The following is a 17225-nucleotide window of genomic DNA, read 5'->3' as shown; positions in this document are numbered from 1 at the left end:
TAGTTGCGAGATAAATACCGATAATATTACTAACTAAACTGCACGTTGTTTTGCTGCATAAATTAAAGTCGAATTAACGTGGATTTTACAACAGGCGGCGCGATAGGGTCAAAACGTTCTATCACGAATGCGTTTCCAGAGCGGTCGGTGTAAATAACCGTAAGAGATTTTACTCAATCATAGAGCGGTAAACTTTAGTTCAAGGAGTCCGATCCCTATTTGTCTACTTTCCGTATTACTCTAGACAAGATGAGTTACCTGTGATTGCATTGTTGGCACGCAAAACACTCCAAGTGATAAACGTTGCTTCGCGCCCGCATGACCATCTCGAACGCGGGTATGTCTTTGAAACACGCTGCACACATGCCCTTGTTCCCGAACATCCTGTAAAACCTGTTAATCAGTAATAGCATCGTATACGGTGCACGTAATAGCATCAGGTATATACCTAAAGTAGTCCTTTTTGCATAAAATCATGTTGGCTTTTGTATACAACGTGGATCCTACTTCTCCAAGACGACACCCGCAACAGCCGCACATCAGGCAATCTTCGTGCCAGAACAGATCCAAAGCTTTCAGCAAAAATCTATTCCGGGAAAACCGCACGCTACATAAATATTGTCGAATTCGACAGTGTCGAATGTTCAATTACCTGTCAGTAATGTGTTTACCGCATCCGGCGCATTCCTGTCCTCCCGTGGCAGCTGCAGCTCCTACGTTAGCGCTAGACTTTGTGGCACTACTAGCGGCCACTTGACTAGCTTTGACGTCCATAGTCATTTTTTCTGCAAAAAAAATCGAGTTTATCATTTTGTTCAGATACGTTTTACAATAAAATGTCTTTTTTCTTATTTCTCGTCTTAATCCCAACCACTTGGGGTCGGCCAAGAATATATCGTAATAATAATAAATATATAAAAAAACAAGAATATAAAAATGTTTTAGAATATAATGTAATTTATATTTTATTGAATCCGAGTTTGTGCATTTTGCAAATAAAACTGCATACGTCAGTGCCTATTTTAATTATGCAGTGCACACGTGATAAACGTTGCTCAACTATTTCTTAATTATAATTGAATGCACTTGTGAACTAGTTATTCGAAGGTTACAAAAATTATTGTTTATATCGACATGCAGCATTGTATTAAAAATTTATAATATTTTTTTGTTAAATTTAACCGTGTTAAAAATAATTACTGTTGATCAAAACATATTGATTTAGGGCAACGAGCGAACACTAACGTCAGAAATACGTTATTTTTAACGATGAAACATCGCGCCATAAGCACGGCACGTAAACAAGCGAGTTGCCAATGTAATTTACGGTAGTTTTGCACAATAATATCAGAATATTACATCCAAATCGTTTGGTTTATGGTGTTATTTTTTATGCGAGTTTAAAATACAGTAACGGAAATTATAGTCGGCTGCGGTTGCTATAAAGTCCGACCAGGCGAAACGCATACGTACAACATGCACGTGTAGAACGAAAGAGTTTTCTTCTTTTATGGTCACATGTACATCTTGGACTGCGAGTCTTTTTTTACGATCGGATCAAAACCCCAGCGACTTTTTTGCGTTTTATTTAAAGACTGTTAGACATTTGGTATGCCGAGTCTGACGCGCGACATTAAGAAAAATATCAAATAACGTTTTCCTTCCCCCTACCTCTGGTTAGGACAAGAAAATATGGAATTTCTTTAGAAAGACAACTTTAATGCGTTTAAGTATTCTTATTTAGTATTCAGCCGGAAGACCTGTTGTTGTTGGGCAAGATAAAAGTTCCGTCCGGAATATCAAAAAGCAAATGGTAAGAGGGGATGCGAGTTAAAAAAAACATTTATTTATTCCTGATGGAGTTGTGGGGGGAGTTATTTAGATTTTTCAAACTTGTGTTGTTTTTTTCTTATTATTATTATGAAAAATTTGATGCACAATAACTATGACAAATTAAGAGCTGAACAGCTACAGATACTATGGCGATGCTTTAATAGTCGTCATTTGAACCTGCGACTTTTCATTTTCATCGTACTTATTTTGCCGTTAGCGTTAGCTACATATTTTTTAAAGTCTTATTTAAAAAAAAAATGCCGTAACAATATATGCATTATAATATATTATTCTACACGTTCCAAAGGCACTGTGATATACCTGAGAACAATTTTTCGACTTTGTACGTGATCCATTTTATCTCTTTGTACGACTTTTGCATAATATAATGGCATGGATATAAAAACATTTTGAAATATTTAGAATCAAAATAAGATATTCGTAACGATAGGTGTAAGGAATTGATATCTCAACGTGCATGGGGACAGCTGTTATTTGTTTATATCAAACGATATTTGTTTATTAGTTAACTCATTTGTTTTGTTCGTTCGACGCTAAAATTCTAAGCACGATTAAAGATGTTATTAAAATGACAAGAGTTTTCTGCAGTTTATCTTTTCTTTTCGAGTAGTTTAGTTCAATTCGTAACGTAATCCGAAGGGACCACGCACAGATGAATTGAACACCTACCACACGTTACACGAGGCTGACCGTTGTCTAGTGTAGTTGATTTATAACAAACCCTGTCAGCTATCCGTGACACGTCGCATCAACATCATAATCCAACAGTCATTTTTCACTTGTTTGGTGACGTGCATAGAAGGCATTTTTTTCAATATATTTGGCTTTTCCCTCATCACTCAACGCATCCAATGAAATCAATCAAACTTACGACACAGCAATATAAAATCCATAGTAGTGTATATGACTTTTGGGACAATTTTAATTTTTCTGCATATTTTTATTAGGTTTGATAAATTGTTATTTTCATAAACTAAGTTCTGTGCAAATACGGTTTTTGCTATTCTAAAAACATTTAACCCATAAATATGTAGAACAACGTAATAATGAACATTCAACCAATTGGAGGATTTACGTTTTCGTTTTTTTCCTTTAGCACCATCGTTTATGGACCAATTTATCAAGTTGGTAGTATAACATTGCTGTATGTGATCATCATCTAGAAGTACGAGGGTGGGCGCCGCCAGCGTTTACTGAGGGCAATTGAGTCGTTGTGGCTATAAAGATGACGACAGTCGTTACAATGCCCGAGACATTTTTAATTATCTTAAAATAATTACTTGTTCTTAATGGTTTGAACGATCGATAATTGTGGACTACAGTAAATTTTTCAAACGACTTTGCAACATTTCTATTTCATAATGAATATATTCTTAAAGCTTTTTAAGATTTAAAAATATATATAAGCGAACCGCAGGAATAATTCAGATTCATAATAATTTATTCTATTAATTTTGGCTTTTAATTTTACATAATGTAATTTTATAAGAATAATGAAATAAAAAACGTTAGATGAAAAATCATAGAAGACTTAAATCTATTCGTTAATAATTTTCAAATCGTTGTTAAATGAGTAGCAAAGTGTGCGACCAACTAGCGCGGTTGTTAGACATGTTCGTACAAAAGATCCCAGCAAATGAAGAACACTCAATCCAACATCGTTTAATGTACGTCGCGGTCTGTACCTCTCAGGTCCAAAAGGTAAATTAAATTACACTCACATAGTTTTGAGGACGGTAACGAAACACTTTATTAGCATACAACACTTATAGTGTATCTCTCTTTTGCTTTTACATTTGGTTAAACACCGTTGTCTATAGAAGTATATTCACGAGTGTACATCCGCCGTTAGCGTAATTAATTAAAACTATAATATGTTAGCAAGTGCATACTTATGGATATACTTGGCTCGAAGGTTTTTGAAAGTGACGGAATAGCAGCAGCAGCTAACTTTACGGACGCCCGGCGTTTTACAAGAGAGATTATTAGTTTATTAGATAAAGTCGAGTTAAGTTTTACCGTCGTGGAAAATAATAACAAAACGAGTGTTTATGTGTATGTATGTACATGTTTTTGTATACCTTCTCTACTACCCCACTCTTCGCTGCTTCAACACCACAGTCACCCTCTAAAGTGAGCAGGTATAAACTGTTGTACGCGTTCACAAAGGAAATACATATTGTGCCTTTGCCTTCGGTATGTTGGTAAAAGCTCAAAAATGTTTTAATTAGCAATATATACACGGTGATGACGTTGGAAAGTTGACGGAGGGTAGGTAGACATTTATGTTCGAACAAACCAAGGGTTAAAGAGTAAAAAATACAAGAACGCGCTGTTGCTTCCACTATACTGTACATTGGCGCAATTAAAAAAAAATTCTTTAATTAATTAACATATTTTGTTAAAGTATTGCAATTAACTACTATCATCCGAAGTATGTTGTGGAATCGTTATTACAAGAAAAACCATCTTGTAATTTTTATATTGAAATAATTCAAAATTTAAAATTGTAATAAACGTTTTATTTTAGAATAATTTCCTTCTTCATAATGATTTAAAACATTAAAATCTAATGATAAATGTTTGTTATTTTTTCTCTATCATCAAAGAAAATTATGCAACTGAATTTGTAGGTAACTAAATACAGAGTTAAATACTGTAATTATTATCAAAATAAACAAATGACGATGGCAAAGAAAATCATGAATCTTTGCAACAACTTAAATTCACATACTGCAATTTATTCGATTGTAATATGGGAATAGTCAAAGAATATTCTACGTACTGTTGACAAGCTATAAGTCCTTTGAATTTCGATTATTTGTAAGTTTGACGTGTGCTCGGTTGTACGAACAAAGGTCCGAAAATTAATTTGAACGCTACATGCCCGAAGGGTAAGTAATGTTTCACCAAAGACATATTACGTTTATCCTCGTCCACGGCTGTTGCTTAACAACATTATATACTTATATCATGTGAAGTATTTATGCTGCCATCGTTGGTTTAATTATGTCTACATATCAGCATATCGAGTTCTGCGTACTATTCCCCGGGGTTTCTGCCCTACTTAGAGACTACTAAACAACAAAGTTATATATCTAAGGTTTACTTGACCGTGTACAAAGGCGTTATTATGTTAGAGAGAGCAAATTTTGGAATTCATCTTTGAAAATTCGCCATAACCACCTTTTCCTTACCACCCCATTCATTTTGTTTAGTTATCTTGGCTATTCCATAAATGTCTCTGAGTCTGACGAGTGACAGCTACCCCACGTATCCAATCTTGGCTACAGAGCTGTTGCACTTCCCGTTCCAAAAACAGAGAATTTCGCTAAATGTAAAATTGTTATTTCTAACATAACGAGTTTTCACTATTTTAATAACCTCTACCGAAAATTAATTATGTTCAAATACAATAATAGACTAAATTTTGATTAATACCATTGAAAAAAATTACGAGTTTTCTCGACAGTACAATGTATAAAAATCCTTCTTTTGAAATATTAATAATAAATTCATTTTAATGAATTAGATATGTGTAAATTAACATTAATATTAGTTTTTTTTTCTATTTTAAAAATAAAAATAGTTTTAAATTATGTAAAACCAATTCAATGTCATTTGTTTGTGTGGTGTGTAACAAGAAAATTAGTTTTAAGATTTAAGAATATTGCAAGTTTTAACAATTAAAATGTGCCAGATAATTAATTTTACTTTTTCATAAATCACTGAAAACTATCGTGTTCAATGTATTCAGTAACTAGAAAATTTAAGTGTCAGGCCCATACAATACGAACTTCAAACACCTATGCTTGTAAACACGCATTCTCTTTCCATCGTCAGAGAGAGTTTTCACACGCAATTAATTTAACAAAAATAATTTTATGGTTTCTCGTGAACATATTTGTCTGTTATAAATTCACAGTGGAGTCGTTTTCATTAAATATGAAAGATTAATTAAAAAAAAGTTGTTCGTTTAATTTTCACGATCCTTTGTTAAAACAATATTAAAAAAGGGGAATTCTTTAGTCGTGAAAAATTGTATAAATATATTTATAAACAGTTTTTTCTTCGTAATAGTAATTCTCTTCTCTGCCTTATTACGTAATTATTTGGTAGAATAAACAAAAAAAAAAAAATACAAAAAGTTATTTACTCACTTAAAAAAATGAAATGGAGAGCTACGAGGGGAGAGAAAGGCCATGACTTAACAGGTAATTAGATTGCTTTGGTGAATTAGCAGAGACCGCGAGATTGCGGCGTATGAACAAAATAAAAAAATGCGTTCTGAGTCGAGGGGAACGAAAAGATTGCCTTGAACGACTAGTTACGTCACTAAAGAGGAAAAAAAAAATAATAACGGCTAATACCAAAATCCAGTGGAGGGTAAAAGTTTATTATGTATTGTAAAATCGACAAACAACTAGTCGAGACTCCTCTACAAACCTTTTCTGCTCTGTTTTAAATTGGTTACATTCTGCAAAATACTGTGAGATAATATCTGTAATTGAGTGAAAGCGTTACTTCCCCTGCGGAAACGATGCGCGCCAAAGTCTTGGACGTGTAAGGGCTGAATACATGAAGTTGAGCTATAAATTGAGTAAAATAAGTAATCTAGAAGTTTTTAAGAACGACAAGAAACCCCTAAATGCCTTCTGGGCCGTGTTGTTAAAAGGCGTGAAAGAAAAGTCAGTATTATGCTTACTCTTGTGTCATTTGCTCGTTACACGACTTTACCGTGTACCAAACACCACCGACCGGTAAACGCACCCCAGAGAACGATCAAAGGAGACATGCCGACGGTTATATGGCTGGAAAAATAACGTAACGACGGAATAGTGTCTCATATTTCCTTATTCCCACACTAACGGCCAAAGCCAAGAATTATACCCAAAACAAGTATCAACATAATTATGGTTTTAAAAGCAAAATGGATTATAGAATGTCTGATTTCCAAAGTGTCCAAGATAATGTAATATTATATTATGCTAAAACGATACTAAGACATCAAACAATGATCAAAACTATCTATATGGTTACTAGATATCTAAGAAAACTAATGAAATTAATTAATCTTGGAGATGAGAATATCAAAAGAACTATCTGAAAATTCAAAAAATATTATGTTGAAATTGAATATATTTATACAATATTTATCAGAGTTTTTATTTGTAGATTTTTTTGTATATTTCTGTTTATTGTGTAATTAATTAAATTTTAACCTGTAATAACACGAGTTGAGTGCTACAGTAAAAAAAGAAAAATTATGCAGATTAATTTTTCTGTGTATTAAAATATCCGAAAAACACTTTGAAAAAATACTTTAAAAGATTTTGTTTATAAAACGTGATTAAAATTCATTTATTGATATACCTTTACAATGTTTACTTTACCTTTTGATTAAATTTAATATTTAATTTACATTAAACGATGTTTAATTAAGTTGACCAGTACGATCACCTTAATTTCGCAAGCAAACGATCCCATAAACTACTCAAGTTTAAGTTAGTAGCCCATGGGTCCATAGGATGGTCAGCAATTAAGTTAGGGATGAGTAAGTAAACTGTCCAGACAAATTGCCACAGTCCATTTCCTGGATACCACAACAACCGATTAAGCAATAGACGTTGGTCTACTACACTCAGTGATTTATAACAGCACTGATGTGAATAATTAAAACGAAACCAAGTATTGGATGTAGTAAGATTCTAAAATTAATGGTTAAAAGGTTGAGAGCTATAAATAGGAATTCTTAATGTAGATCAATGTTGAAGGGGTAGCAATTGAAACTACATTAATAGTAATAATTCAATTATTATAATTAAAAATGCCCTCTTAATCTATATCACATACTAGTTGTACAATACAAATAATGCTATCTCATTTTCCTTATTTTTACTGAATAAATTATTTTGAAATTGCCAAAGAAAGTTCGACTTAAAATATGTTCTTTCACAAGTTTTTATGTTACTATTAAATTTGTTTTAGATTTTATGTAAAAAGTTTTAATAAACGTATTCCTTCATTGTCGCGTAGAAGCAATTTGATCTTATCTGTATTTTAACACGGATTTCGTTCCAGACATTTAAACAGCAAAAATGTTCGAACCTTGAGCAGATACGGCAAAAACGGTTCCAATATCCCATTGAATTTAAAAGTGCTCATCGAAAAGTTCATTATCAATAAGCTTTTCACTTTCTGGAGGAAATTAACAGTGACATAACATCGTGAATAACATATTTTATTCGCCTTAACGTAGCAATTGTAATAACTGCTTACATAGTTTTTGTATGCTTTTATTGAATCTATATTACTTAAAATATAAAAACAGTGGGTAATACTGAAGCACTAAAAAATTTTTTAAACATTTTCCCGCGTAACAATATTTATTAACAATTTTTGAAATTTCACTATAGTGTAGCTTATGAAAGAAATACCTACAAAGATTTTTGTAGTCATGATCAACAAAACAACATTAGGGACATTTTATTATTCATATATAAAGCGTAAAATCGCCATATCATGAGCTGGTGCAATTGTTGGCCACAAACGCATAAAAGCTGTGTTATCTGATTTGGTTGACGGGCACGCGCGTCGTTTATTATAACAACTGTGTTATTATTGAATACACTATAACCACAGTTATCTGCCACCATTTTTGGCGTAAAAGCGAATCTTTCGCTTCTTGTTCTGCGTGAAGAGGAAAAACCGTGAACTGCGTAACTCGAAGCAATTATTATGGCACCACGATAATTATTAAAATTTATTATGTAGCTTTTATACGTACTGTGGAACGCTTAAAACTCCGTTTCAAGGGGCTTTTAATTAAATACCTTCTCTGCGCTACTGCTGTTACAAGGGTAATCGAGTCGAATTTTTCATTCATGTCACCAAATCCCTCATTCTTTAATACCCCCTTTTCTATCATTCAGATAATCATCAGAGTACGAGAGAGAAAGCAAGAGAGAGAGAGATAGGATGAGCTACTAAGGGAGACAAAGTGTAAAGCGTGGTTCAATAGTTGCATAAAGAAGAGGTGGCGGAAAGGTTTGACGCGTGTGTGTATGTGCCAAATGTACCGGAATACGTTTAGATAAGCTCGAGAAACACTTTTCTACCACCGCGATCATCATCGTCATAGTACGTTGTAGGATGTGGTGTATTTTATGCCAACAATCAAGATGTCAAAATTAATCGCCTCTCACTTTGGCTTCACCTCAAACAGATGATGGCCAGAGAGAAGAGATGAAATTCAATTCTGCGTTCATATCTTATCTAATTTTTTCTATACAAACTACTGCCCTTAATTTTGAAATCATTAAAATGATATGGTGTAATTTGTACACTATGGTTCAAAATATTCGAAAATCGCGAGTCAATTGGACGGATATGACCGCTGTATAGTCTATTAAAGAAATATTGTGAATGGTAACATCGTTTAAAAATATGTTTCATTGTATATATTTTTTAATTTACTGATAACTGTATGCTTCTCATAATTTCTAAAAATGATCATCTACCGCTAATATCATTTCCCGATCGCTATGCCCTTCCGTAGTTATAGTTAAGATTATGTGACCACATAATATCAAATGACCGTTCCCTAGGCGCTCGAGTTCATTCATATGGATTGGCCCTCCAACCGGACGTGGGGAGGTTCCGGAGTTTAACTCGATTATGATAATAGAAAAACCGATCGGCGGTGGTCACGAACAAAACACAAACCGAAAATGATTTATCGATGCACACCGTCTCCACCATAGTTACAATGTGTATAGTAGTATATATATACACAGATATTATTCCATATCTTGTATGTGACTAGTTCTTTTTTTGTTTGTTCATCTCTTCTTGTGCTCCATCTCCATCATAATACTATTATCCCCCGGTAAATGCGTCCTTTTAACTTTTATCTCTTGTATGTAATAACCGTTTAGAACGTCAAAAAGAAACTCCTTTATGTGTTCAGCATTTCCATAATGCGTTTTCTTTCAAAAAGTCACGTTAGACGCGATTTTTCTATAAATATATGCCCCTGTTCGATTTACAGTCGGATATAAATGTGGATAGCGACTGTGTCGACAAAGTTAGTAGGAGCAGTATGATGATTGTATAGTTTTCTTGTGTAAATAAATCGCTATATTGGTTGATAATATTTGTGACTAAACGTGAATTAATTAAGTGCTTACTTAACTACTAAGTAACTTAAAATTAATTAATTTCGAATTTTAATTTTAAGAATTAGAGCTCTACTATTTGATAAGACTTCATAAAAATTTAACTCAAATAAAGAACTTGTTTGATATGTTTAAAGTAGTATTTAATCAAAGCAATTAAAAAAAATTCATAGATACAGTAAAACAAAAATATAGCATTATAAACTTTATCAATTTGTCTATAACTTAGAAAGTGTCAAAACATTCATTGTTAGAACACAATTAAATAACCTCAGCAAACCCTTCAGGTATCAAAAATTAAACATTTAAAATCTATTGTAAAGCACTTGTTTAAGTATATCAAGCACTTGGGTATTCTCTTAGTTTCACTATATAATGCATCTTTGACATAAAATTTTCATACAATACTGCATAATTGTTTATGGCGTATTTAGAACAGCATTGTAAATATAAGTTTACGTCTTTTGTCTATTATTAAATTGACAAGGGAAAGAATAATATTGTACACGAGGTGGCTCTAAAATCAATCAATATGTTAATGAATTATAAATAATTATTGAGCTAACATTGCCACATTTTTTTATTTAATATGTCATATTTACAAATAAAACAAATATTTTTAATAGGAATAACTGTTAAGAAAAACTATTTTCAATTTTATAATCTTAAATCAGTAAGCCTAGAGTAATTAATTAGTGGTTAATAAAGAAGTTAAATAACAACTCAGACCATAAAACATTCAGAATGCTAATTAATTGTAGTATAGAACTCTAAAATTAGGTTCTCATAAAGAACAATCAAGTGTGCTTTATCATGTTTTCTTTAAATAAGGCCATTTAACTTTAAAGAGATTACAAATAATAATAGAACTAATGAAGTGAAAAAACTAGTTTAAAATGAGAGATATTTTACGAATGAAATTAAAATCGTTTTACAATAAATGTTAAACATTTTCAATGTAATGAAACAATACTATTACAGACGTGCAGATAATGAAAAATAATAATGTGGATTATTGGTCAGTAACTGATGCTACTATTATTCTTTGTTAGACCCATGATCCTTATGACGTAAATCCGTTATGGAACCAAATCCCCGTATGGGCATCATCTAGTCCGGTAAATCCTAGGTCGTTTGTCCAGACATTGTTTTCTAACGTTTTGTGACAAGACACTATAACCTACAAATCAACGACCCACTATAAATCTGTTTTCTTTTTAAAACAACTGGAAGAAACTAAACACTGTTTAGATTCGAAAATTCTTTTTATCCGTCTACCATAAATGTTCTTCAAACTCGGGTTGAAAAATTGCGAAACCTGATGTCCAAAATTAAATGAGGCACTTAGCGTCATTTAAATTTTATATTTTACTTGATACAAATAATTCTTAAAACGAACTTGTAGTCGTATTTTTTATTTATATATTCCCTGAAATCGACAATTTCACGTGTCAAAAGTCCATTTGACGAAACTGAAACAGTTACATAAAACATAAAAAATACTCGGTAGATAGAAAAAACAAATATAACTTTTAACCGATTAAGCTCGCTTTTAATGGTTATCAGACAATACTTCTTACAGGATTGATGATACAGCTTTTCTATAATGTTTAATGTAAACATAATAAGGATTACAAGATTCCCGTTCCACAAAAAAAAAAACAGAATCCTTTCATTCTAATAATATCAAATACCAACACATGTTGATAAATGACTATCGAAAAGCATTTCGCAATAAAGATATCGTACCAAAGTTGCGATAATCCTCAGTGAGATTTTTAAGTTAGTGTAAACAAAATAAATGTAAAACCACACCTGATCCGCTGTGCATTTATCTACAAGCGGTTTACCGAGAGAACACAAAGCAAACACGGATGAGTATAAATCTTTTTAAGAAGTAAGAAAAGAATCTTCTTACTGTTTGATAATAATATATTCAGAATTATAATACGTTAGTATTATAATATCGTTAGTAATATAGGTAAATACTACTTGAAATTCTTTTAATAATATTTATACTACAATGGAACGCAGGAACGATGTCCATAAGATTAATTAATTAACTCATTCTTGAGAGTAAACTGAACCTGGTTGAATTTCGGCCGGACTTAATCGTGAATATCCAGTATCACAAAGACGTACGGAAAGTTGCCACTAAACTTTATACCGTTTACTTTATTATCTGCAAATACCTCTTACGAGCTCTTCTCGTGTATTATTATAATTATATCCTCTTCGGTGTTATCGTTGCCCCGTCTATTGTCTTAAACATTGAATATTATGCTTGTCATGAATAATGCGAAATATTTTTATATAATAGTTTCGACGTTGGGCGTTAAATAATTATAAAATTATAGAAATATTTAAAAATACATACACCCATTGTGCATTATTACGATGCATGTGTATTATTATAATTTTTTAAATCGCAATTTAAAATACACAACATATTTTTATTTACATTTTCTTAGTATATAAATGCAAAAAGATTCAAGCAGGGGTTCGATGTTTTTATTTTTTTAGGGTATTTACGGGTAATTGGCGGTAGTACAGGGGAAAAAGCTGAACGAGTACTTTAGCATCCCTAAATGGTTTACGAAAAAAATGCAGATTGGCATTACAACAGCAAGCTAGGGTTAATGAAGGTTAAAACTGAAATAATTTATGTACCTATTAAAAATTGCGGTTCGATTAAAATGTTAGTCCGTGTTTACCATAGTGAATTGGTGTTTGGTTATCCGAATAATAATTACAATACCGTATACGGTTAGTAATCGATAATAATTCTCTGCGAGACAGGCCAGGTGAACACATTACTTATAAATTATCATACTACAGCTTAATCGTTATCATCTACACAGGAAACATCGGATTATTTATTGCATAATATTATTATCATAATACACTTGCCTGGATTTTTAAAAATTGTTATTCAGAAAACAAAATGAGCTAAATCTAAGTTATTATATTCACGGTAATCTATGTGGAATAGTTCGATTTAATAAATGCTAAGAACCTATGCAGGTGTTATTTCACGTGTTTTTATTTTATAGTTTTTTTAGTGAACTTTTTATCTAATCCGATTTATTACTAATTATTATCGTATTAAAAAAATAGCATCAGATGCCGTGCAATTGTTATCGACTTATAATTAAGTCATAATATTCTATTTCCGTTGAAATCATTTGCAAATAACTTAAATATTTTAATTGGAGAAAATGTAAATGTACTCTGCGAGCAACTTACGGCGACGTAACTTTTATTAAATGTTTCTTCATTATGTTGTCTAACGGTATAAAACTTAGTCATTATTATTAGTATCTGATGGTATTTTAATTAATAAATTTTAAAAGCATTAGTAAAATTTGACAAATAATGTGTACGACGTGCATTAATCACATTAATTATTACAAATTAAATATTTAAGTTTCTTGTTTGGACGAAAAGTTTCAACAACGCGAAAACTTTTACAAGAAAAGTTAAACATGAATGAAAAACGTCTCGAATATTATGTTAGAATCAATTGAAAAATTAATTAATCAGTTAATTAAACGTGTAAAATCCGAGCTGTCACATTCCAAACGATTAATAAAATAATTATCAATGGTATTTTAACTGCGTAATAATGAATTGTTCTTTTTGGTTAGTATACTTTTAATAATGTGTAGACTTTACATTTTAAGAGACCATTTGTTAAGAGAATAATTTTCTGTTTTCAATAGCATGTGTGTTTTACACATTTTATGTATTATTTTAATAAATAGACTAAATTAAACGGATTCAATCATTGTGTAATATAATTTACAATGGATAAAAGTTTATCTACCCTGAGGGTGTTACGACTTTACTAAAAGTGTTGCTAAATAATAACAGCCCGTTTACAATGCATATGTATTTATAGCTTATCGTTGATTTTTTTTTTTTTTTATATGTTAGTGAACGGGCTAAAAGTGAAAAATTATGGCCGTTTCCGGAACAGACCGGACGTTAGAGCGAACGCAAATGATCCAGACTTGTGTAAAAGGGGAATGGAAGACTTTGGCCTAAAGTTTAGAATCTGCTACACATACAACCGATGAGGTGCACCTTACCCATTTAAGTGTTGTAGATGCTTTTTTCCTAGTCCTCCCACGCCATGTATTTACGCCACTATATACGCAAACCTCTTGTTTACGGTACGTTTGTTTGACCCTGTAAATAACGCGTATAAATTACACGGGATCTATATGTCCGTTTACGGCCTATAACTGAATATCCTCTCGGGAATAAAACCACTGCCGTTGTTCTCTGCCATATCGATCTTCACCTACGGGAACAATGATAGCTTTCTTAACGTTCTAAAAACCAATCGAAAGTCCAGCAAACATTTTTTATCAGTTCATTTAAAACAATGTCTTGTTATAAATATCAATGGATCTCTTCGGAAATCAGAAAAAGTAAAACCATTAGTTTTAAAAAGCCTAATTAAAATCTATTTTAAAATAAAAAAAATTGTGAAATATTCATATTTAAAAACGTAATTAAACCGAAATATTTATTTGCCAACTCCAAACCAATAGAATTTTATTTAAAATTAACTATTAAAAACTAATAACTAATTATGCTCACAATTTTGAAATATTATATTTAAATATCAAGCCAAATTAATGATTGAGCCATTGAACTTACCTGAAAAAAAATAACAATTAAATTTTGCATTATAGATACTTATTCATATTATTCTTTCCAAATTAAAATTAATATTTTTCAACAGTATCTTAGACATATTTAATATGCTTGCAGTATTTTAAAATTTCAGTAAAATATTATCTTTTGCGATTTTATCCTGATTTTTTATTTCGTTATTAAAACGAAATGGAGAACATGAAATTCGACACATTATTCATGATACAAACCACATGGTTTATTACCACATTAACCAATGTGTCTTTATCTAGAAATTATCTTTCCTTCACAGACGTTTTGAGTAACGACGAATGAGTCGCGTGCACAAAACACTGCTCTTTCCTAACCCACCTCACGTGTTCTACACGTCTAAACTTTAAATCTTCCACCAGTTAATTAGTCGTCCGATTTCTCTATACCGTGGCAGCTTCGTCCTTTCTTTCCAAAATATACTCTACACACGAGCACAACCCTATCGAACCGACACACACCTTTACATTATTAATTATAAATGTATGTATACACACACAGTAGATTTTTGTCGGTGTAGGCAGCGGTGATGTTAAGTTTTAAAGAAGCGAGGGAGGCAGGGGAAACGCCGATGGCGTCCCTTTATATCGAGTCCCCGGCACTATTAGTGAACTGTCAGTCGCACTTGAATTATTGCACAAATTCGTTTAATTAATGTTTTATTTAGCCAGTACACGCCGCAACACCGTTACAACTATACCATAGCATTATAATCATTCACATCGAAAATCTACAGTGAACGCATAATATTGCTAATACATACACTGAAATACATGTACCAAACATTTATTGATACAGAGACAGTCAAACCGCGTTTCTATTGAGTCAGGGGAAATCGCATACGTATGTATTTATGACGTTTAATTAAATTATTTCATCATTCACCGAATGATTCGATTTGGATCGAATCTTTTTACTTGTGTTTAAAAATGAAAAATAACAAAATGCATAATAATAAATGATTACTAAGCGATGATTAGACATACTGGTAATTATTGTCTATGAAAACAAATATATTAGTCTTGTTAGTAAATACTTTATAATTTTTATTTTATAGCAAATCTTTGTTTTATGTATACCATAATTTAATGCAGATATTGTTGAATGATCTTATAAACTTTTTTTGCCTTTTTTAGTTACTGCAAATATAAATTATTTATTTATTTCCGATATAGGTCTGGCGGGCAACAACTAGTAAATCATATGAACAATTTGATTTTCCCGGATGTCTTTTTGTCAGTAGAAAAGAAAAAATATAAATTATTATTATACTACTACTGGAAAGAAGATGTCTTGTTTAGATAACACACCGAGATTTGCGACCGCAACTAACTGTACGCCATGTCTGACTGACCAAATGGGGTAGTTTTATGTGTGTTTTCTCTGCTTTTTTATGCGAGTTTCGCACCCTCGACCCAAAAAGTTTAAATGTATTAATTTTCGCGGGTTTACGGTGTCCGGAAAACGAGTGAGCGTTATCTACCCGACGGGAAGTGCTGCGTAGTCTGCCGGACTATTGCCAAATTTGCATGACCCGATCCGGTCGTTATTCACGGATTTCCATAGTGACAATAATCGAGCTTTGTCCTGGTTTCTGCCACTGATTTATGGGTTTCAGGTGGTGATATTCCTGACACTAAAGTTGCCGAGTCGAGTGTCCGGTCATGGTCAATCCGGAAACCGGATGTAAAATAAATCACGACACTTTCTGTTTCATCTCTTTTTCTCCTCTACATTAGTTACATTATACAAAAATAACTTACTGTTGGTCTATCAGCAAGTTAAAATAATCGTTCAGACCTTTACAAAAAATATATCTTCTCAGATGTATGATTTAAAAATAATTCTAGTTAAAAATTCTGAAATATATAAGAAATAAAATACGGTATAATTTAAAAAATCTTCAACTGACATAAAGTTGATATGACATATAAAATTGTTTTGCAATTGGATATCGCACTATATACCAAAAAAATATTCCAGATTATGATAGTCAATTTTTCATAAAAACGAATATCCATTAATCAAATGAATACCGTACAATATCTTAACTCGATGGGAAGTCTATAATTCGGTCGAAAATATATTTTCTAGAAAAAAACTGTTGCTAACACCCCACGTATATTTCACATAATCCTGGCAAAGATAATATAAATTTTCTACAATTTTTCTATATTATCACATATCTCTAGGCGCCCGTTTTTGGGGTTTAGCTAATATAATGCGTTTATTTATATCATTTACAGGGGTCGAGTATATTTTTCATAAAAACCATGTCGTTGGACAAACCAAACTGCATATATGTTGTAATCCAGGTTCGCGTGACGATGACTTATCCTTCTTTCACCCTCCTCGTCTTGAGTTCCCATTAATAATACATGATACGCCGTAAATCGCTTGCCGGTTAGTTTACTCTTGCTGCAATGATTGGGTGTAATATAAGAGCCTATCTCAGGGTACCCTCCTCATCATCATCATTGTTATTTCTATATATGTGGA

The 17225-nt window shown here is 32.0% G+C and overlaps 1 protein-coding gene across 2 annotated transcripts in view; it reads right to left on the bottom strand.

Moving 5' to 3' along the window:
* The window catches only part of LOC126903829 (LIM domain transcription factor LMO4.1-like), a 34170-nt gene that overhangs the window by 9666 nt on the left and 7279 nt on the right, over positions 1-17225 (bottom strand). The window contains exons 2-4 of one of the 2 annotated variants that reach the window (XM_050682332.1): positions 653-785; positions 449-586; positions 259-393 (exon numbers count right to left, since the gene is read on the bottom strand). In XM_050682332.1, the coding sequence (XP_050538289.1) occupies positions 259-393; positions 449-586; positions 653-780 (401 nt within the window). In that variant the 5' untranslated portion in view covers positions 781-785. The remainder of the gene's footprint in view (positions 1-258; positions 394-448; positions 587-652; positions 786-17225) is intronic. The other variant, XM_050682333.1, reaches the window with a different exon arrangement.

This window comes from Daktulosphaira vitifoliae, unplaced genomic scaffold (assembly GCF_025091365.1).
Source record: "Daktulosphaira vitifoliae isolate Bord-2020 unplaced genomic scaffold, ASM2509136v1 Scaffold_4, whole genome shotgun sequence".
NCBI classification, from domain to species: Eukaryota; Metazoa; Arthropoda; class Insecta; order Hemiptera; family Phylloxeridae; genus Daktulosphaira; species Daktulosphaira vitifoliae.
Note: the sequence above shows the minus strand (reverse complement) of the source record. Positions and strands in the feature narration are given on the sequence as shown.